At 41.4% G+C, this 23,699-nt stretch overlaps 1 protein-coding gene across 1 annotated transcript in view; it reads left to right on the forward strand.

Annotated features, from left to right (window-relative positions):
* The window catches only part of LOC109931446 (tyrosine-protein phosphatase non-receptor type 22-like), a 96,731-nt gene extending 73,610 nt beyond the window's left edge, over positions 1-23,121 (forward strand). The window contains exons 14-21 of the mRNA XM_048612261.1: positions 2,210-2,281; positions 8,236-8,348; positions 9,430-9,457; positions 10,618-10,656; positions 11,696-11,784; positions 15,034-15,064; positions 17,492-17,572; positions 22,444-23,121. Coding sequence (XP_048468218.1) covers positions 2,210-2,281; positions 8,236-8,348; positions 9,430-9,457; positions 10,618-10,656; positions 11,696-11,784; positions 15,034-15,064; positions 17,492-17,572; positions 22,444-22,505 — 515 coding nt within the window. The 3' untranslated portion in view covers positions 22,506-23,121. The remainder of the gene's footprint in view (positions 1-2,209; positions 2,282-8,235; positions 8,349-9,429; positions 9,458-10,617; positions 10,657-11,695; positions 11,785-15,033; positions 15,065-17,491; positions 17,573-22,443) is intronic.
* The last annotated feature ends 578 nt before the right edge of the window (positions 23,122-23,699 follow it).

The raw sequence follows: 23,699 nt of genomic DNA on the forward strand, positions 1-23,699 counted from the left end.
GAGAAGGGGCAGTGTTGGAGCTACCACTTTTGAGGAACGAACCTGGGCAAGTGGTAGACATGTCAGTGGGGGAACATTTCAGTAATAGTAACCATAATTCCCAAGTTTCAAAATAATCATGGAAAAATATAAAGATGGATGGGAAGTAAACATTCTGATAAGACAAGTTTTAGCCAAAATGGACTTGGAGCAGCTATTTATAGAAAAATCTACATCTGGGCAATGGAAACCTTCCAAAAGGGTAATAGAGAGAATGCAGGGCCAACATGTTCCTGTGAAGGTGAAGGGCAGGACGAGCAAGTCCAGGAGAACCCTGGATGTCAGGAATGTGCGAGATTGGATCAGGAACAAAATGGAAGCTTACAGCAGGTTCTGTAGGCTAAAAACACCAGGAGCTCTTGAGGCATATTGAAAGTGCAAGGCGTTGCTTAAAAAGAACAGGGGGCATAAAATAAACAATGACAGGTAAGAGAAGCATTTTCTAATCAACTTGTTCAGAGATGTTATCACACACCTCTGGAACGGGTGGGACATGAACCTGTGTCTCCTGACTCAGAGGTAGAGACAAAGGCCTTTTTAAAGAATTTTAGGGGTAAAAGGATAACCAGGGAAAGAGTAGGGCCCATTAGTGACACAGGTGGAAAATTGTGTGTAGAGCTGAAAGACATTGATGAAGTTCAAAATTAGTGTTTTACATCTCTATTCACTATAGTGAGGGACAGTTTGAGTATAGACGTCAGGGAGGAGGACTGTGATACACTTGAACAAAAGATATATCCCAGGTTGCTGGCGGAGGCAAAGCAGGTAATTGGAGGGTCCCTGACATTAGTTTTCAAATTTCAGAGTAGAGTATGGGAGTTCTTCCCATTCCTTGTTTTGCTTCCAGACTTGAGTATTCCAATCCATTCCTTGCCAACCAGCTACATTCTCCCACTGTAAACCTGGTACGACTCACAGTTCAGCTGCTCATATTCTGATGTATCGAGTCCCATTCACCAATCACACCTACACTCAGTGGCATAAACAAAGTCTTGAGACTTAAACATTCTCCTCCTTGTTTTCAATTTCCTCCACAGCTTCAACCTTCCCTGATTCTGCAATCTACCCCAGCCCTACAATCATCTGAGATCTCATTGCTCCTACATTTCTAAATACCTGGACACAGGTCACCATTGCCAGTCATGCACTGAGCTCCTGTGGCCTTCAACTCTGGAATATGTTTCATAGACCCTCTGCCTTTCCCTTCTACTTTAAAGACATTATTAAAAACATACTCATTTGACCAAGTATTTCATCACCTGTCCTAATACCGTTCAACATGGTTCAGTTTTAAATCTTCTTCACTGACATTTCTGTGAAGCATATGAGAGTTGCTAAGCTAAAGGTGCTAAGTAAATGCATGCTGTTGCTTTTGTTGTTGTCTTGTCTATGAGCATCATTTAACCAACAGCATTGTCTATGTACTTCTGTGTTTGACATAAATATACTAGTCACACAACATGGATTTGTAAAACAATATGTATGTTCTTTATTTGAAGACATGACTACATACAGTTAACTTGGAGACCACTGTACACACACCTGCTGCTGTAAGACTGAATACAAGTGGAGGTGGTAGTGAATAACAGCAGTTTAGAATATAGTGCCTTAAAGGAATGTCAGGAGAAAAGCATACAAATCACTGTCACCCTGCTGTTTTTAGATCTGCTATGTTTTCCCCATTACATAAGTGACTACATTTCAACAGTACATCATTGTCTGTAAAACACTTTAGAAAGCCCTGAAGCCATCAAACACAATACATAAATGAAGCCTTCTGTCGCTTCTGTATTTTTTCCTGATTCTTCACTATCAGTAACTGCAGACCTTTGTAAGTACTCTGTGCTGACACTACAATCTACATGCTCTTAACTGGGCACGAGTAAGTGGAGATTTGATCATTGAAGCAGGAGAGGCCCAGAACTGGCACTGCCCCTGAGCTGTGACCCAAAGAGTGATGCTCAAAATAGCTGGCCCTAAGTTTGGATTGCTCCATATGGTAACTGATAAAGCAACATTACACACCCTGAGCTCAAATGGTCAAAAAACATCTTAGGTATGATCTGATTGAATCCATGTCCTTTTTAGAGATTTATGGTAATTCTCCAAACCATGCACTTTAATTGGCTGTTGACTAAAATATAATTCCCCTTTCATTTTGGTTTCCTAGATTCCGATGAAGAAACTCCTCCTCCACTGCCAGAGAGAACTCCAGAATCCTACATGCTCCCAGACAATGCCGGTAAGTGGATCACTGATCTCTTGTGAGGACCCAGGTTGCAACTCAGAACGGAAGCAACTGTGAGGAATGTCCAGATTATGGGAGTCAGATTATGAGCTGGAAAGTTCCAGAATGATTGGTTAATGTGTTTCAGGAAATGGTGGCGTGGTGGGGTATCAGGGGAGAGAAGAATTAGGTTATTCACTTTGGGTCTAAGAACAGAAAAGCAGAATATTTCTTGAAAGGCACGAAACTCATACATATTGATGCTCAAAGAGATGTGGGTGTACTCCCTACAAGTACGGGAATAGTTAGTACACAGGTACAGCAGTGATATGGAAAGCAAATTGCTTGTCGTCCTTTATTGGAAAGGTGATTGGAAGACAAGAATAAAGAGGTCTTGCTACAATTGGGCAGGGCTTTTTTGAGGCGACACCTGAAATACGATGAGTAAACATGAATGTGTGAAAACATTCAGAGATCACAAGAACTGCAGATGCTGGAGTCAGAATCAATACAGTGTGGAGCTGGAGGAACACAGCAGGTCAGGCAGCTTCAGAGGAGCAGGAAAGTCAATGTTTCAGGTTTATACCCTTCATCAGGACATTTGTAAACCCGAAACATCGACTTTCCTGCTCTTCTAATGCTGCCTGACCTGCTTGTGTTCCTCCAGCTCCACACTGTGTTGATTGTGTGAAAACGTTAACAGGTCCACAGATAGCCCACATCTGTCAGACCATATAAATCCCCTTTATACTTTGAAACATTTCGCAGGTGAGAAAAAAATAATTTTGCAATTTCCATTGGCATTTCTTGACACAATCTGAGGGTTATCATTATGGTATTGTAATGACACCGGCTCATGTTATTCCCGGATGAATCAGATCCCAAATAAAACCTGGCTTGATTTTATTTACCAAGGTGAACTTGTACTGAAACACAAACACGCAATGCTGCAGCCTGGTTTTAGCAATTAAACAGAGGTTTATTCTGCAAAAGAAATGAAAAACAAAATTTTAAACTAAGCTTTTTAACAAATAACACAATTTGAAAGATTTTGAAACACAGAATAAAATATCCAATATCCCACCTATCCCAACACCATTACATTAATCACTCAAAACCAGAGAGAGTTTGTTTCTCTAATGCATGTATAGATTTTGGATTGCTGCCTTCAATTCCAGTTTCCCTGTTATAGGAAGGATGTTGTGAAACTTAAAGGGTTCAGAAAAGATTAACAAGAATGTTGCCAGGGTTGGGAGGTTTGAGCTATAGGAAGAGGCTGAATAGGCTGGAGCTATTTTCCCTGGAGTGTTGGAGGCTGTGGGGTGACCTTATCGAGGTTTATAAAATCAGGAGGGGCATGGATAGCGTGAATAGCCAAGGTCTTTTCCCCAGGATGAGGTAGTCCAAAACTATAGGACATAGGTTTAAGGTGAGTGGGGAAAGATATAAAAGGGACCTAAGGGGCAACTTTTTCACACAGACGGTGGTGCGTGTATGGAACGAGCTGCCAGAGGAAGTGGTAGAGGCTGGTACAATTACAACAGTTAAAAGGCATCAGGATGGGTACATTAATAGGAAGGGTTTGGAGGGATATGGGCCATATTCTGGCAAATGGGACTAGATTAATTTAAAATATCTGGTCAGCATGGACAAGTTGGGCTGAAGGGTTTATTTCTATGCTGTACAACTCTATGACTTTATGATTCTATTTATCTTAACTTCAAATTCCCAGTTTTGAAAGTTTGACAGCCTCTTCCTTCAGTAACACAATTGACCTTAGACTTTCTCAGCATCGAATGGCCCTTTCAGGGTTCTTACCAAGTATTTCTGGTGTGGGACTTTCAAACTAAAACCCTTGATTAATTGATTGATTTATTGTCACGTGTACTAAAATACATGAAAAGCTTTGTTTATGAGCAGTACAGGTAGATCACAGCAAGCAGAGGATGCACAGTTGAGGCTAGAGTCCATTCAAAAGTCTGATAACAGCCAGAAAGAAGCTGTTCCTGAACCTGCTGGTGCGTGTGTTCAGGTTTCTGTACCTTCTGCCTGACAGAAGAGGTTGTAGGAGATCATTACCGGGGTGCGATGGGTCTTTGATGATGTTGGCCACCTTTCCGCGGCAGCGAGCCGTGTAAATGGAGTCCATGGATGAAAGGTTGGCTTCCTGGGCTGTGCACACCACCTTCTGTAGTTTCTTATGGTCCTGGGCAGACCAGGTGCCATACCAAGCCGTTATGCACCTGGATAGTATGCTTTCCATGGTGCATCTGTAAAAGTTGGTAAGGGGCCTTATGAACATGCCAAATTTCCTAAGCCCCATTCAGAAGAAGAGGCATTGTTGTGCCTTCTTGACCATCGCATCTACATGCGAGGTCCAGGACAGGTTCCGAGGAGCAGGAAAGTCAATGTTTCAGGCCAAACCCCTTCATCAGGACCACTTCAGCCCGAAACATTGACTTTCCTGCTCCCCGGATACTGCCCGACCTGCTGTGCTTTTCCAGCTCCACATTTATTGACTCTAGCTTCCAGCATCTGCAGTCCTTACTACCTCCAGGACAAGTTGTCAGTTATTGTCACTTCTAGAAACATGATGCTCTCAACACTCGCAACATTTGCTCCGTTGATGTAAATGGGGTTGTGTTCTCCTCCTTTCTTTCTGACGTCAATGATCAGTTCTTTAGTTTTTCCAACATTGAGAGAGAGGTTGTTATCATTGCACCATGTCACCAAGCCCTCTATCTCTTTTCTTATTCTGACTCATTGTATCTGCCACAGATATTTCATGGCCCCCCTTTCAGTTTCCTTTATAAAGACCATCCCCTACACTCTCTGTACTTTTGAAGGTCCTCCCTTGTTTTTAATGCTGAATACCTGACATTGTTTCCCACTTTTGCTTTATCAAACTCTCACTTTCCCTTGACATCTAGGGTTCCCTGGACTTGCTGCCTCTGTCCTTCACTCTTAGAGGAACACACTGGCCCTGAATTCTCACTACACTACTTTTAAAAGTCTCCTACTTTCCAAATGTTGATTTACCTGCAAGTAGCTGCTCCCAGTCTATGTTAGCCAGATTCTGTCTCATGTTATTGAAATTGACCATCCCCTAATTTAGACAGTTAACCTCTGCATTATCCTTATCCCTTTCCATAGTGACTTTGAAACCTAAGAGTTATGGTCATTATCCCAAAATTGCTTGCCCACTGAAACTTCAACTGCTTGGCCAGCTTCATTCTCCAGGATTCAATCTAGCACTGCCCCATTTCTAGTCAAACTACCTATGTACTGGCACAAAAACTCTCCCAGATGCTGGATTAAAAATTCCACCCAGAAGAGGCAGTATCAATAAGGATTGTTTAAATAATAAACAAACTGGCAGCTGTGTTAGATACTCAGAACCTTATTTCATGTTGTTTTAGTTCCCGATGTTTGCCCATGGTGGCTATTGGGTGAGTTGGCATGCAGGATATAAATGCAAAGAATGGAGATTTATGGGTTAGCTCTAAGTTGGCATAGGGGCTCTAACAGGCCAATGAAGGTAAGTAGACAGTTAAGAGTTGGAATGGAGGGTATGAGTGGCCACGGTGATGGGTAAAGAGGCATAATTTGCCATAGAGTTTAGGAGGCGCCATGGGAGATGGGTGAGTGGCCAATGTCCTGCTTGGGATGGGGCAAGGGGACTGTGTGGTGTAAGTGGAGGGGTGGGGGTGATTTCGAGAGCACTGGTTTTTGTTGTGCTGCTGTCCTTACAACTGGGATGATATCGCAGAGCTTTTCAAACTCCTCTGCCTGTACATTGTTTGTGGAAGGGGAGTGTGCAGCCAGACTTCAGTAAATACCTTTCTCCCCTAGAACAAAAGTCCAATGGATCAGGGCAGTTTCTCCTGAGTCGGATTTGCAGGGGTGGATAATTTCCAAATGCTACTTTCCGGCTCAGGAATGAAAATTCAGGTGTTGATCTTCATGGAAGGATATGCTTGCATTAGAGGTGAAACAACAAAGATTCATTACATGGCTCTCTGGGATGTGAGGGTCATCAGAAGCAGAGTAAATCAGGGCTCTATTCTCTGGAGTTTAGAAAAATGAGAGAAAATCCTGGCGCTCCCTCCCTAAGGGCATTGTGGGTCAACCTACAGCATGGACTACAGCGGACCACCGTCTTCCCAAGGGCAACTAGAGATGGGCAATGACTGCTGGCCCAGCCAGCAATGCCCATTTCCCATGAATTAATCTTTTAAAAATCTCATTGGAATGTTCGGGATTCTGAAGAAGGTTGACAAGGTCGACACTGTGAGGTTGTCTCTACAGGCTGGGTAATCTACAAGCAGAAAGCATTGCCCACGGCGAGAGGCTGATCATTAGGACTGAGATAAGAAGATTTTTTTCGGTAAAAGGCAGGTGAATCTTTGGAATTCTCTAGAAGGCTAAGATACTCTGTTACTGAATACTTTGAAAACTGAAATAGACAGAGTTTTGGTGATTCAGGGAATCAAGGGATATGAAGAGTGGGTGGGAAAGTAAAGTTTAAAGATCAGTTCCTTGAAAGTGGCATCCAAGATAGACTGTGTGATGAAGAAGGCGTTTAGCATGCTTGCCTTCCTTAGTTAAAGCATTGAGTACAGGAATTGGGATATCATGTTGCAGTCGTACAAGACATTGGTGAGGCTACTTTTGGAATACTGCTTTCAATTCTGGTCACCTTGCGTTAGGAAAGATGTATTAAACTGAAAAGGGTACCGAAAAGATTTACCAAGATGTAACTGGGACTAGAATGTTTGAGATATAAGGAGAGACTGGATAGTGTGGTACTTTTCTCCCTAAACCATAAGAGGCTGAGGGGTGACCTTATAGAGGTTTATAAAATCATAAGGAGTATAGACAAGTTGAATGGCAAAAGTCTTTTTCCTAGGGTGAGTGATTTCAGAACTAAAGGGGATAGGTTTAAAGTGACAGGGGAAAGATTTATAAGGGACCTGAGGGCGCAAAGTTTTCATACAGAAGGTGGTTCGTATGCGGAATGAACTGCCAGAGGAAGCTAAAGCGAGTACAATTATAACATTTAAAAGACATTTGGACAGGTACATGAATAGGAAAGGTTTAGAGAAGTTTGGGCCAAGCACTGGCAAATGTGACTAGTTTAATTGGGGAAACTTGGTCAACATAGGTGAGCTGAACTGAAGAGTCTGTTTATGTGCTGTATGACTCTATGACTCCATGATTGTATTGAATAGCAGAGCAGACTTGATGGACCAAATAGCCTACTTCTTCTCTGAGTTATGATTTTCTTATTATTTTCTTCACAACTCATCCTATCAATGCTCAATAAACTACAATTCAGCCAAGCTTGCAGTTAATCACTTCATCACATTCGATTTAATTTGATTTACTATTGTCACATGTACTGAGATACAGTGAAAAGTGATGAAGGGTCTAGGTCTGAAACGTCAGCCTTTCTGCTCCTATGATGCTGCTTGGCCTGCTGTGTTCATCCAGCTCTGCACCTTGTTGTCTCGGATTCTCCAGCATCTGCAGTTCCTACTATCAGTGAAAAGTATTGTTTTGTATGCTATCCAGACAAATCCTACTTACATAAATACATCAGGGTAGTAGAACAGAATGCAGAATATAGTGGTACAGCTACAAAGAAGATGTAGGGAAAGATCAACTCTAATATATGAAACGTCCGTTCATAAATCTGATAACAGTGGGGAAGAAGCTATTCTTGAATCTGTTGGTATGTGTTTTCAAATATTTGTATCTTCTGCCTGATGGAAGAAGGTGGAAGTGAGTAAAACCAGGGCGGGAGGGGCCTTTGATTATGTTGGCTGCTTTCCCGACGCAGCGAGAAGTATGGACTGAGTCAGTGGAAGAAAGGCTGGTTTGTGTAATGGACATCAAACAAAGATGCTACTGCAGCACTGACACTGAGCAAAGTTAATCATTTCCTGATTTACTTTCCTCTGATACAGATCCAGTGCCAATTCCTTCAGCAACTCGGAAAATTGGATCATCTTCAGAATGGAGTGGATCTACACAGCCCAGGACCTTCGTGGAATCCAAAAACGTGAAGACACGGAGTAAGGTATTAGTCACAAGCTGCAAACTCCAAGTATCGGGGACATAAATGATGGAGCAACAGCAGACAGGTCGGCACCTTTGTAAATGGGGAAGAAGCTGAGACGGTCTGTGTTAGTTTCTAGTGGGTATAAAATGGAGGAAATCCCTGACGGATTTAATAGTGAGACATCCCGCATGGAATCTGTGAGAGCCCAGGTTATTTTAAGGCAACCAAGACAGGTGCCCAGACTGGGTTCTTGCTGCTGTTATCTGTAAATGGAGAGGCCAAGAACTAATCTTGTATTCTGTTTCTAACCCCATTCTGTCTCAATCATAGGAGTGTTTGATGGGGACAGTACGGAGGAAGCTTCACTCTGTGTCAAACCCCGTGCTGTCACTGTCTTGGGTGTATTTGATGGGGGCAGAGAAGAGGGAGCTTTACTCTGTATCTAACCCCGTGCTGTCCCTGTCCCAGGAGTTTTTGAAGAGGACACTGTAGAGGGAGATTTACTCTGTTTCTAACCCTGCACTGTACTCGTCCCAGGAGTGTTTGATGGGGACATTGTAGAGAGAGCTTTACTTTCAGGTTAAAAGAGTAAAGGGAGCTTTACTTTCAGTTTAATAGCTGAGGGTATTTTCTTCAGATATTTTCTTCCCAATTACATCCAAAGACAACTCCAACTTCAAAGCTCTGAATACCTGCATCCCTCCTGAACTAGGTCACACTCACTTATTAGCCTAGATTTAACTTGTTATCACAAAGTTACCCACTGTCTGTGTTCCCTCGCTTTATCAATCAGCTCCTCCATAGCCTTGGCCCTCTCTTCCCCTATACACTCCTGTTGTTTGTCTGTCACCTCCATCGCTCTGACACACATTGTTTAGAAATCCCTCCCCAAAAGTTCCTTCCAGCCTGCTTCTTCCCCAGCTTTTGCAAATGCTCCATTCTGCAGCTATCTTGTACTTTCACCGTACGTGACCTCTCCTAACCAGTCCGTCAGAGCAAGATAAATGTTGCTGCTTCTGGGAACTGCCATTCACTTCAGTGCATTGTCAGAAAATCAATTCAGTAAACTTTATGATACATTGCATTGTGTCTTTTTCAGAGTTTAAAGTTGAGAGCCTTTAGATTGGGTGAGTATTTCAAGCTGAACAGTTTAAAATTTAATTTTCATGTTGTAGGTAGTTAATCTATATAGATTTTCAGTTGCCTGTTACTTTATCCAATCTATGACAACTGTGTCTTTGTTGATAACTAATTAACAATTCCTGTAATTCCAGTAACTATTAACCAAGTACTTCCAGTAACTATTAAGCATGTCAAAAATTGTACTATCTATTAATCATGCCAGGAATGTAGTAACTGTTAACCGTAGTAACTACAGTTATATAGTCTTTATCCCACAACAGGAAGCCACACAATCCATTGCATCCAGGCTGGTAAACATGTAACTGTTTGAATTATAGGTTGGGATTTATGGGCCATCTTCCCACAGATCAGATTAGGAATAAAGATTTACTTCCACATGGGGTAGTAAAGTAATTTTTTTCTGAAGAAGGGTCCAGACCCGAAACGTCAGCTTTCCTGCTCCTCTGATGCTGCTTGGCCTGCTATGTTCATCCAGCTCCACACCTTGTTATCTACTTCCACATGGGTTTTTTTTTGTGCAGCTTCAACAACTCAGTCAAGTTTCTCTGAGTAGAGTGAGAGGAACAGTCACAGCACCTTCCAAACTCCACCATCTGGAAGGTCAAGGACAGTAGATGCATGAGAACACCACAATTGTAAGCTCCCTTCCAAGGCATGCTCCATCCTGACTTGGAAATATATTGCCATTCCTTCCTTGGGCCAAAATCCAGGAACTTACACCGTAACGGCATTGTGGTGTTCCTATCTCACATGGACTGCAGCAATTCATGACAGCAGCTCACCACCATCACCACCTCCACCTCAAGGGCAACTGGGGTTCGACAACAAATGGTAGACTTGTCAGAGATACCCACAACACAAAAATTAATTTTCAAACTATAATGTGGCACGATTGTTGTATTTCGGAAAATTTAAGCACATTTGTTGTCACGTGAAGTGGGAAGTTAATTGTCTTGAATCTTTTTAATGTCACTGTTCATTGCAGCTCTTTCCAGTATTCATTTTTAGATGATCAAATATTTTGGAGAGGAGGAATGGGGTGGATGATCAACTTGTGGAAGATCAACTAATGTCTGCAAGATCTGGTGTTTAAGTCATTATTTTTCTTTTGTTAATTATTAATAGACTTTTCTCTCTCGTTTAGAAAGAAAGTGTGACTCGTTATCGCTTCCAAATGCAATCAGTGAGTATTCTCCACCCTTCTGTGTATCTTCCCAACACCCTTAGATAAAAGTTAGCAGTGGTCATTCAGCATGTTTCAGACTATCTCCCTGTGTCATGGAATAATACCAAATGGATTAACCGAGGTGCTGGAAATGACAATGGCACAACCTGCCTATTCAACCCTGCCAAGTCTTCCTTACTAACATCTGGGAACTTGTGCCAAAATTGGGAGAGTTTCCTCCAGATCAGTCAAGCAAATGTCTGACACAGTCAAACTTATAGAATCATACCTTACAGATAATGTCCCAGTCTCTTCCATCACCATTCTTGGGTCTGTCCTGCCCCACTGGCAGGACAGACCCAACAGAAATGGCAGCTCAGTGGTGTACCATTGGAAAGGAGTTGCCATGGGAAGTCCACAACGCTGACTTGGGACCTAATGAAGTCCCATGGCATCATGCCAAAAATAGGCAAGGAAACCTCCTGCTGCTTATCATCTCTCCTAGTAATTTTTGAATCAGCAATCTTTCAAATTGAATACCTTTTGGAAGAGGCACCATAGGCAACAAGGACACAGCTTGTATTTTAGGTCAGGAACTTCAATGTACGTTACCAAGAGTAGCTTGAGTATGAGTGCTAATTGACCCAGTGGTGGGGAGGAGGGAAGGCACACTGATCACAAACACTGGTCATTCTTGTGTTACATATATGGGGAGAGGACACCAACTGAATTCACTCCTTTCTCCATGGACTTGCTGATAGGATATGAACTTAGTCACAGAATTCTCTTCACTGAAACTCACCAATTAATCCTGGTTCTCAGTAAATGACTATCTGCACCATAAGGAAATTAGAGAAATACACAGTGGGTAGTTTTGAATGGTTTTAATCAGTCAGATGCATACACTGTTGAAATCCGTATCTGGGTGACTCCTTGGTTACATGTCCTTGTGTATGGCATCTCCTATTGTGCGTCATGATCATTCCAGGTGAGTTTCATTTATGACTTCCTGCTTTCTTGCTTCTTAAGCATGACTGTCCCTTCATTTCACCTGCAGCCTTACCTCAATCTGGACCATCTTCATCACCTGAGACCGACAACTCTAGATCAGTAGCCGATTCCAACAAGCCCTTTGCAAGGACCAAGGTGAGAAACTTTGCCTGTCCCATGACCGTGTTTGATCTGTGTCTGTAGGCGATGCAGTACTGAGTTTACATAAATCAGTTACAGTACAGGATAATTAATTGACATTTTACTTTCTGCATCTTTTGTTGAGGTTTTACTTTCAAAGTAATTTGCGACAACAAGCAGAACTTGAGGAAATAGTTTTGGGGCAAAAACAGAAACTGCTGGAGAAACTCAACAGATCTGGCAGCATCTGTGGAGGGAAAGCTGGCCTTGTGCGATGCAAAAGTTACTTGCTACTTGTCAACCCAAACCTTGATATTGTCCAGGTCTTGCTGCATTTGAACATAAGAATACAAGAACATAAGAAGCAGCAATAAACCATTAAGCTTGCCCTACCACTCCTCATGGATGATTTGCACCAGGGCTCAACTCCTCTTTTACACCAGCTCCACATAGCCCTCACCTTCTCAATATTTCAAACATCTGTCGACCTCCTCTCTAAATACATTCAATGATGTAGCCTCCACAACTCTCCAGGGTAGAGAATTCCAAACGTTCACTAACCACTGAGAGAATTCCTTCACATCTCAGTTTTAAATGAGTGTCCCCTTATTCTGTAACTATGTCCCTAGTTTGAGATTCCCCCACTCGTGGAAATATCTTTTGAACATTTGCACTATCCAGTCACTTCAGAATCTTGTATGTTTCAATAAGATCACCCTTCATTCTTCTAAGCTCTAGTGAATTAAATCTGTGTGGCAATTCTCAATAAGTCTACTCATTTATCCCAGGAATCAGATGAAAGAACTGTCAGAATGGAAGTACGGCTCATTCCCAAAGGAAGCCTGATGGGAAGCTCATGTCAGAAACGAAAAGCTCTGTCACACCCTAAAAACGAATGGATGGAGTAGCAACTGCATGAGTCTGCCATTCATAAAATGCAGCCCAGTGTTTCAGGGCGAAGACCTTTCACCACAGCAGGAAGATGGAAAAGATTAGTTGGAGAGCAGCTAATCTCTGACATTGTTCTGTTTCTGATGAAGGCTGACCACCTGAGACGTTAACTTGATTTGGATAGCTCTTATTTATAGCTAGACGTTAACTCAGGTTAACATCCAATTATACATAACAGCTTTCCAAACTGATCCTTGCTTTCTCCGATAGTGCTGCCACTGTTTTTCTTCAAGTTTAATCTGAGACTGTTTTGAAAGTTATTCCTGAAGAGCTCCCGCCCTCTTTTCAGGCAAATCAGGTTCCCTGCATTTCATTCATTATTTCATTCATTCTATAAACTGAATGTGCAGAACCTTTCAGCTCCAGCAGGTGGCATCAGTTTTCGAGGAACATGTTCCAATCCCAGCAGTTGTAACTCAGAAACAGGAGGCGGCCGTTCAGCCCCTCAATTCTGCTCTGCACTTCAGGGAAATGTTTTTTTTTTACCTGCCTTTCCTCCATATCCTTTGCTAGATATCTTTAGGTCATTGAAACCTAATGACTTGACTGTAGAAAAATTCATCCTTTTAGACCATAAGACGTAAGAGCAGAAGTAGGCCAATCAGCCCATCGATTGTGCTCCACCATTCAATGAGAGCATAACTGATCTGATAATCTTCAACTCATTTTCCTGCCTTATTCCCATATTCCCTCACTGATTCAAAATTTGTTTATCTCAGTCTAGAATATATTTAATGACGCAGCCTCAATAGCCTTCTGTGATGAAGAATTCCACAGATTCACTCCCCTCCAAGAAAAAAATTTGTGCCCCATCTCTATCTTAAAATGCACCCTTTATTCTGAAGGTGATGCTGTCTGGTCCAAGACTCTCCCATTAAGGGGGCAACATTTCCACACTTACCCTGTCAAGTTCCCTAAGAATCTTGAAACAGAAACAGAAACAGAAACAATTGGAGAAACTCAGCAGGTCTGCCAGCATCTGTGGAGAGAAAGCAGAGTTAACATTATGGGTCCAGTGACCCTTCTTCAAAACATCCCTAAGAATTATGTATGTTGTAGACGTGCTCACCGAGCAGATGGGTTTGTTTGCAGATGTTTCGTCACCCTGCTAGGTAACATCATCAGTGCGCCTCCGGTGAAGCGTTGGTGTTTGTTCCCACTTGTTATTTATATGCCCCGGTTTGCTGGGGTGGTTGGCATTGCTTCCAGTTCTGTTTTTCAGTGGTTTGTATATCAGGTCCAGTTCAATGTGTTTGTAACAAATAAATAACACGTGGGACACCAGAGACACACTGATGCTATTACCTCACAGGGTGACAAAACATCTGCGACCAAACACACCGGCTCGGCGAGCAAGTCTACAACCTCATCCACAACCCCAGCTACAAATCTTCTCAAAAACTTTAATCTTGTATGTTTTAATAATTACTCCTCTCATTCTTTTAAATTCCAATAATTACAGGCTCAATTCACTCAATCTCTCCTCTAAGACAGTCGCTCCATATCCAGAATTAATCTAGTGAACCTTTTCTGGAATGCTTCCAATGACAATATATCCTTCCTTGGAGAGGGAGCCCAAAACTTTTCAGTTTTCCAGCTGTGCTCTGAAGAATGTCTTGTACAGTTTTAGCAAAACTTCCCCACTTTAAATTCCATTCCCTTTGAAATGAATTCCAAATTTCCACACTCTTTTGTGTTAACAAATGCTTCCAAACTTCATCGCTGAACAGCCCAGCTTGCCCAAAGCTTGTGACCCCTTCTTCAGACTTCTCTTAACCAAAGAAAACGGCTTCCTATTCTATCCACCCTATAAAACCCCTTTCTCGTTTTAAACACCTTGAGCAGATCACACCCCATAAATTACAATCACCGTCAATAATTAATCAAGTTCCCATGTTTAACTTTCCTAATAGCACTGTGGGTGCACTTGCAATTCAAGGCAGCAGCTTACCACTACATTCAAAAAGGGCAGTTAGGGATGGGCAACAAAGACTGGCCCTTGCAGGAGTGTTCACATCCCAAAGAAGAATTAAAAAACAGCTCTGCCAAACTGCACTCGTCAAACAGGCAAGCAAGTAAACCCCCTAAAAATGCACTGACATTGAGTACAAAGTCATTCTCAATTCTTGCGTTGGTGGAGGAGTCTAGCAGGTTACAGCTTGTTGTTTGCTTCCTGGATTAGTTCTTCTAGCTGCTGTTGGTAGGAACAATGATTGAATTGACAATAGATCTGGAGTAATTTGGAACATTACACCAGTTTTTCTAAAGAACCTCTTTATAATTATCTTCCTTTTTCTCTTTGTCTGTTTGCAGAGTTTGAAAATTCTCCGAAGTATGAAGAAGAGTAAGTGGAATTATTTTCATAGAATAAGTTATAAGGAACAGCATCATGGAACCACACAGCGAGGAGGCCATTCTATCCATCACAGCTGCGCCAGCTGTTAGAAAGCTGTCCAATCAGTGACCCTCTACTGCTCTTTTGCCATTGTCCTGCAAATGTTTTCCTTCTCCAGTATTTAACAAGGTCATAAAATGTCAACTGTGCAAGACAGCACAAACTGACAGAGCATCTGACATGCTCACTTGAGAAATATCACTGTAAATCTAAAGTCAGCATAATCTGATCCCACTCCATACTCTTCATTGCATTGTCCATTTTGCATTCAATCCTAATAGAAGCTTGTTGACTACATTGTCTGTGTGTGACCAATGTTAGCTGTTCATCTAGCAGGTGATTGTAAAGTTATCCTCAGTACAAACCGGTTTTTTTGTGGTGCCTCAGCCTCTACCTCTGAGACTGAAGGTTTAGGTTCAAATCCCACTGCATGAAACTCCAGACTAACACTTCCATCACAGGATTGAGGGTGTGCTTCACTGTCAGAAGTTCCTTCTTTCAGATGAAACAATAAACCAAGGCACCATCTGCCTGCTCAAGATCCCATGGCACTATTTGGAAAAGCGCAAGGGATTGCCCTCAGTTTCCTGGCTACAATTTGTCTATCAGCTGATGTTAATAAAACAGGTTATCTGGTCATTGTCCAAATGCTATTTGTAGGATCTTGTTGTGTGCAATTTTGCTGCAGGATTTCCTTTATTTCAACAGAGACTACACTTCAACAGTGCTTCATTGGCTGTAATTTTTTTTAACTTTCTCCTGAGGTGGTGAAAAGTTGAGCAGGTCTGTTATTGAGCCCGATTTGAGAAGGGTAATTATAGCACATTGAATGCATTTATTTTTCTTTGGAGGGAGGATGTTGGATTCACTGGCTTGGCCAGCACTTGTAACCCATCCCAAATTGCTGCTTGAACTCAGTAGCTTGCCAGGTCCTATTGAAGTACCAACTGCATTATTTCGGTTTGGAGTCACATGTAGGCCAGACCAGGTAAGGATGGCAGATTTCCTTCTCTAAAGGACATTAGTGAAGATTTTACAACAATAGATGCTAGTTTCATGGGAACCAAAACTGACACTGGCCTTATATTCTGGATTTATTCATTGAATTTAAATTCCACTGGGTACCTGGGTTTCTGGATCACTAGACCATAGTCTTGTGTTATTATCACTAGGCTATTAATCCAGTGACCCAGGTAATGTTCTGGGGACCTGGGATTGAATCCCAACATGGCAGATGGTGGAATTTGAATTCAATAAAAATCTGGAATTAAGAGTTTAATCTTGACTATGAATTCATTGCCAATTGTGGGGAAGAACCCATCTGGTTCACTAATGTCATTTAGGGAAGGAAATCTGCCATCCCTATCTGGTCTGGCCTACATGTGACTCCAGACCCACAGCAACGTGGTTGACTCTTAACTGACCTCTGGACAATAAATGACACCCAGTGATGCCCAAATTCTGTGAATGAATAAAACAAAAAGACCAGTGACATTACTACTGTGCCTCCATCTCCCCTCCATTAGTGCAAATGAGACTTCATACGATGTAGATAAACCAAATCTAGTGACAGTTTGTAAAGTATCAGCTTCTGTAGCTTAGTCTGAAAACAACTTGCAATGAGTTTCTTCCTAGACAGGTCTCACCATATTTCCACAGACCAGAACATTGAAGTTGCTTATTATTTAAATCAGGATTATCTAAATCCAGATTCACATTATTTCCAGGCACTGATTCCAAATAAAGGCAGATGCTGCCCATACAGTACTGAAGGAGTACTGCATTGTCAGAAGTGCCATCTTTCAGGTGAGACAAACCGAAGCCCCAACTGCAACAGAAAAGATCCCGTGGCTCTTAAGGAAGAGCAGGGGTTTCCTTCCAGACCTTGGCCGTTTGTCTCTGCCCATTGATGCTACCAGATGTGCTGCATTTTTCCAGAATTTTCCAGCTTTATTTCAGGGCGTTCTTCCCAATGTCCCATTATCCCTTAATCAACATCTGTAAAACAGATTACACCATCATTTTCGCTGTGCCATTTATGTGATCTTGCTGAGCAAAAACTGGCTGCTCTGTCATACGTTCAACATCTTATATTCCAACAATGCAACTGATAGGATATTTTTGGAAAAGTAGTCAAAGTGTTTTTGGTTATCCTCGAATCATCAGAGCTGGTATATAAATGCAATGTGGTTCCTTGAAGTATCAACCGCTAATTCATTTTTTTGTGAAGGAATTTATTTATCCGACTGCAAATAGGCAGCATATTTCATCAATCTTTTAATCAGAAATCTAAACTTACCAACAAAAACATTGCAACCAAACCATTGGAATGTGTGTTAATGCTTCTTTACATGTCTCCTCCCTCTATGACTACAGCCATAACCAGTGCTCCTGCACTGTCCAAGACTTCAGAGACTGAACCAAGCACAGAACACACTCGCTCATTTCTGAACTTTGGTGAGTTTATCAGAGTTTACAGAGGATGATATTTGGCACCCTTCACTCTAAGCAGATGGTCGTAGTGTTAGTTTATTACAACAATCGGCTGTAACAGCTGTGGTTCTGCATTCAACACTCTAATTATTATCATACAGTTGGGAACCATCTACCACCCTGCATAAACCATTCAATAAAATCATGACTAATCTGATTACTCCACATTCCTGTCTATCCCGATAAACTTGCACTTCCTTGCTTAATAAGAATCTATCTCCCTCTGCCTTCAAAATGTTCACGGACTCTGCTTCCACCATCTTTTCAGGGAGAGAGTTCCAAAGATTCACGACTCTGCAGGAGAAGAAGAATTACCTAACCTCTGTCTTAGATGGGCAATCCCTGATTTCTACGCAGTAACGCTGGTTTTAGATTCTTCCACAAGAGGAAACATCCTCTCCACATCTAACGTGTCAACAGCCTTCAGGATTTTATGTTTCAATTTGGTTGCCTCTTACTCTTTTGAACTCCAGGTAATACAACCCTAAGGGGTTGGTTAGCTCAGTTTGCCAGATAGCGGGTCTCTAATGTAAAGAGGTGCCAACAGCATGGGTTCAATTCCTGTGCTGGCTGACTGGACTCTTCTTCTCAACCTCTCCCCTTACCTGAGGCACAGTGACCCCCAAGTTAAATCACGTTTCTTTCAAATGACAAAAGACTATATGGTGACTTGACTTTATAATCCTAGCTTGTCCAACCTTTCCTCATAGAACAACCTGCTCATTCCAGGTATTATAGAGTAATACAGCACGGAAACAGACCCTTTGGTCCAAACAGACCACCCCGACCATGTTCCTAAACTAAACTAGTCCCACCTGCCTGCACTTGGCCCATATCCCTCCAAACCTGACCTATTCATGTACTTATCCCAATGTCTTTTAAACATTATAACTGTATCTGCACCCACCACTCTCTCTGGCTGTTCATTCCACACAAGAACCACTGTCTGTGTAAAAAAAAAAAATTGCCCCTCATTCCCTTTTAAGTATTTCTCCTCTCACTTTAAAAATATTTTAAAACTTAAAAAAATCTAATAAACCTTCTCTGAATTGCTTCCAACGCCTTTACAGCCTTCCTTAAATAAGGTGATCAATAATCTGCACAATACTCAAGATGCAGTCTCACCCTGTGCCCTGTATAATTGCAGCATAGCCTCCTACTTATGTATTCAATTGCCCCATAGTAACATAACATTCTATTAACGTTTTATCTTTGTAGATTTGCTTCCTCTTTATCTCATCACCTCCAACAGCCATATAACTGATCAAGAATCCTGGAAACCTCCAGCTCAGGCATTTTGTGCTTCTCCCATCCCTTGACTCAACCATTGTAACTTTAGAGGAGTAAAGGGCAACTTAATTGAAATATAGAAGATCCTTAGGGATTTTGACAGGAAAGAATATTTTCTAAGGTTTTGGAGTAGATTTGTAGCTTGGATTGTGGGTATTGAGGTTGGTTGGTTCGCCGAGCTGGTTTGTTGTTCCGCAGACGTTTCGTTACCGTGCTTGGTAACATCCTCAGTGCAGCCTCTGATGAAGCGTCGGTGTGTTTTCCCACCTGGCTTTTAAACTCTGGGGTCCGTTGCAATGAACTCGACCCCATATACATTCCACTACGGAGGAAACCCCGAAGTGAGGCACGGACCTCAGAGTTTAAAAGCCAGGCGGGAAAACACACCGACGCTTCATCAGAGGCTGCACTGAGGATGTTACCAAGCATGGTAACAAAACGTCTGCGGAACAACAAACCAGCTCGGCGAACCAACCAACCTCAAAAGAATATTTTGTCTTGCGGAAGAAACTGGAACTAGTTTTCACGGTTTAAAAATGTAGACACCCATTTAAGACAGAGATAGGCAGAAATTGTTTTCTCACAGTGGGTCATGAGTCATTGGAACACTTCCTTAAAAGATAGCAGCAACAGAATCTTTGAATACTTTTAAGGCACAATGGATAATTATCGATAAGTAATGGGGTGAGAGATTATTGGGTTAGGCAGGAACGTGAGGTAATCACATCAGCCCTGATCTTATCAAAAGGTGAAGCTGTAAATTCATATGTATTTTAAGATGTTCTTTAAAACCTGCCTTTTTTGTCCAAGGGTATGGTCACCTTTCATAACATCTCTGTGTGCAAATTTTGTTTCATAACATTCCTGTGAAGTGCCATGGGAATGCTTTATATTAATAAAAGTGTTACATAATAAGGTGCTGTTGGACTATATATCTACAAAAGATTGTTGAGTGTTGTGTTTCATAAACACAAATTGTGATTTCTAACTGTTCTCAAGTTCAAAGTCAATATTCACTTCTTATTCCTTGCCTTAAATAAAATGCAGAACCATGTTGTACAGTTACAGTCATAGGTTAAAGAAACAATTCTTCCCTTAATCATTTTGGGGAACTTGCTGTTGGATCTTTGCAGGTCCATTTCTGACTCTTGCTTATAGTCTGTGAGGCTAACTGGCTTAATTTTAGCTACATCACTGAGGAAGTCAAGCAAGAATTTCAAGAAAACAGAGAGCATGAATGCAAACAAACTCAGTTTCTCCAGCTGTCCTGATCATAGATTGAGTTTAGTTTTCCAACTGTTGGGCCATGTCTGGGATTCCAATATCAAAAGTCTCTGTACCACAATATTACTAGATCTTCCAATGCATAGCAGGCAATTGATTCTCGGTACCAACTTACTTTGTGTATTAGTGTAAACAGTCCAATTTCTGAGGCAAAGTCTTTAGGCCAAGTCACAGGGTTGACTTTTGCACATGCAATATTTTTAAGAGGTCCATATGCATGTTTGATTTGGGTCCTGCGACAATTCCAACACCTTAACAAACTGTATTAATAAACTGTTAGTAATTAATAATCACCACATTGTTAGTCATTCAAAAATCTGTGATGTGGAGGTGCTGGTGTTGGACTGAGGTGGATAAAGTCAAAAACCACACAACACCAGGTTATAGTCCAACAGGTTTATTTGAAATCACAAGGTTTCGGAGTATAACCCCTTTGTCAGGTGCAGTGAGAGGAGAGCCCACAGACACAGAATTTATAGGCAGAGGGATGAAGGGCGGAGAGATCAAAGGATCATACAACTGCTGTGAGTGAACAAACCTAAAATGGCTGACTGACTGCCTCCTGTTGAATCTTTAATTATTCACACATCCCTGCATTTTAGAAATTGCAGAAGCAGGCTATAGAGAACTCTGCTAGAAAAGAGACACAAATTTCGATTGATTAAGATGCAAATTCCAGAATCTGTTTCAAGTCACTGCCCTGAGATAATTAAAGGTTTCATCTGTGTCTGCCCAGATAGGCAGAGCGATAGGAATATACAAAAGGTGACATCTCAGATCAGACACTGAATTGTAGGTGTGAGGCCTCGTCCAGAATCTGTCTCAGAGTTTTAACCTGGAGTCAGGCTGGTTTTATTGTGAAAGCAGGAATTTATAAAATGTCGCACTGACTGACTGTGACTGCAAATTGTGTGTTTCTTCAACAAAATAGAATGTATCTGCAAATAAACAAACATCTTAGATGAAATGATTCACCTCATAGGTTTATGTGTGTGTGTGTGCGTGCATGCTTCAGAGAGACTGTGAGTGTGAGTGTGTATGTAAGAGAGGGTCTGTGTGAGTGTGTGTGTGTGTTTGTGTGAGAGACAGTGTGTATGTATGTGTGCGTGCGTGAAAGTGTGTGTGAGACAGAGAGTGTAATAAGTAATTCAAAACTGTACTGTTTGTTTATTTGCAGATACATTCTATTTTGTTGAAGAAACACACAATTTGCAGTCATGACATTTTATAAATTCCTGCTTTCACAATAAAACCAGCCTGATTCCAGGTTAAAACTCTGAGACAGATTCTGGACAAGGCTTCACACCTACAATTCAGTGTCTGATCTGAAATGTCACCTTTTGTATATTCTTCTCAATCTGCCTGAAGTTTGGAAAGTTAGGCAGACACTGATGAAACTTTTAATTATCTCGGGGTAGTGACTTGAAACAGATTCTGGAATTTGCATCTTAATCAATTGAAACTTGTGTCTCCTTTCTAACAGAGTTGTCCATATCCTGCTTCCGCAATTTCTAGAATGCAGGAATTGTGAGTGATTAAAGATTCAACAGGAGGCAGTCAGCCAGCCATTTTAGGTTTGTTCACTCACAGCAGTTGTATGATCCTTTGATCTCTCTGCCCTTTATCCCTCTGCCTATAAACTCTGTGTCTGTGGGCTCTCCTCTCACTGCACCTGACAAAGCAGAAGCGCTCCTAAAGCTTTTGATTTCAAATAAACCTGTTAAACTATAACCTGGGGTTGTGTGATTCTTTTTTTACTTTATTCAAAATCTGATCACTTTAATACTTTGAATAAATAACAAAAATTACATGTAGGAATGTTTTAAGCACTTAGTTACCAGTATTAAAATTCACCGTTTTTACATATTTACAATGAATTCAAATCATTAACATCTCCAGGGATATACAGAGATTCTGAAATGTAGGAATTGTGATCCTTGAAAAACTAGGGTCAACATTTACATGAGGCATATGTAAATTTATGTCATTTTAAGCCAAAACTCATTGGTTAGCTTTACATGAAATTGAATTTTACACAAATTTATACAGTGTTAATCAGTGAGAAAGTGAAACCCACTACTACAATTGAAACAGAATTCAGAGAAACACATGAGGGAGAATGGATAAGAAGTCTATGCTGATGGAGGGAGATGAAGTATGTTGGGAGGATGTTCATGTGAGGCAGAAAAAGCAGTTTAGAGCAGTTGAGCCAACACTTTCCTGTGAATATTTTGTAATGCTAAATTGTTAATCTATTATAGGATTTAAGAACCGCTTTGTGAAAACCAAAGGACCAAGAAATCCTCCTGAAGACTGGGTCTGAAACAGCGTCCTCTGAGAAATACTCACACGCCCTGAAACCAAATGGGACAATACTCATTTCTTGGGATCAGGCTCATTTTCTGATTTATTGGGTCTTCCAGGGGATGCATAATTGTTCTCAAAAAGGAAAGAAAAGGACTCTTCCTCCCCTTCAAACGGACTGAGTGAGATCATATTCTCTGAAATGGTGCATTTCCAAGCTTTGTTTCCCCACAGTTTCACACGTTGAATTCCCGAACAAAGAAGGATTCTGATTCTGTGCCTCATTCAGGAACAGTTTCAATAACTCAGGATCACAATCAGATCTATTTACATAGTTGAACCTTATAAACATGAACTGTTGCACCTTTTTAAAGATCTAAGGCCTCATTTGTGCTCCTCCTCTGTAGAAGCACTTGTGCATGATTAAGGAAATAATCAGTCACACACTGAAATCAGGATGGGTTTGTGCATGTGCATGTGTGTATGGCAAAAATGCGGTGAATGCCAGGCTTACAGTCGCAGATTTAATCCTTTCCTACTGACTGGCACTGTCTTTATCTACCATTTGTATATTTTCAATGGGTTTGGAGATGAATTTATAATGAATATATTTAAAATCCAAAGTTTTAGTGAAAGTTTGCTGTGATTTGTATTTTCTTTACAGTTTCTTTAAATCACAAACAGGAGCAATGCAGATCCAGAAACAACGTGGACAGGGTGTTTTTTTTTATTCGTTTCTGGGACGTTGGCATTATTGACGAGGCCAGTTTATTGTCCATCCCAAAATTGCCCTTAAGAAAGTGTTTCTGAGCTGCCTTCTTGAACTACAGCAGGCCATGTGGTGCAGAGGCAGCTGCAGTGATGTGAGGAAGTCCCAGTTTCTGACCCAGAGACAGCAATATATTTCTAAGTCAGGATGGCTCGTGTCTTGGAGGGTAACTTGCAGGGGGTGGTGTTCCTTTGTATCTGCCATCCTTGTCTCTCTAAGTGATAAAGGCTGTGGGTTTGGAAAGTACTGTTGAAGAACCCTTTGTGAGTTGCTGCAGTGTATCTTGTAAATGGAACACACACATACCATCATGCATCAGGGTAGAGGAAGTGCATATTTAAGGTGAAGAGGCTGCCAATCAAGCAGGCTGCTTTGCCCTGGATGATGTCAAGCTTCTTGAGTGTTGTTGGAGCTGCACTCATTTAGGTAAGTGGGGAGTATTCC

This window comes from Rhincodon typus, chromosome 25, assembly GCF_021869965.1.
Source record: "Rhincodon typus isolate 14 chromosome 25, sRhiTyp1.1, whole genome shotgun sequence".
Taxonomy (NCBI): Eukaryota; Metazoa; Chordata; class Chondrichthyes; order Orectolobiformes; family Rhincodontidae; genus Rhincodon; species Rhincodon typus.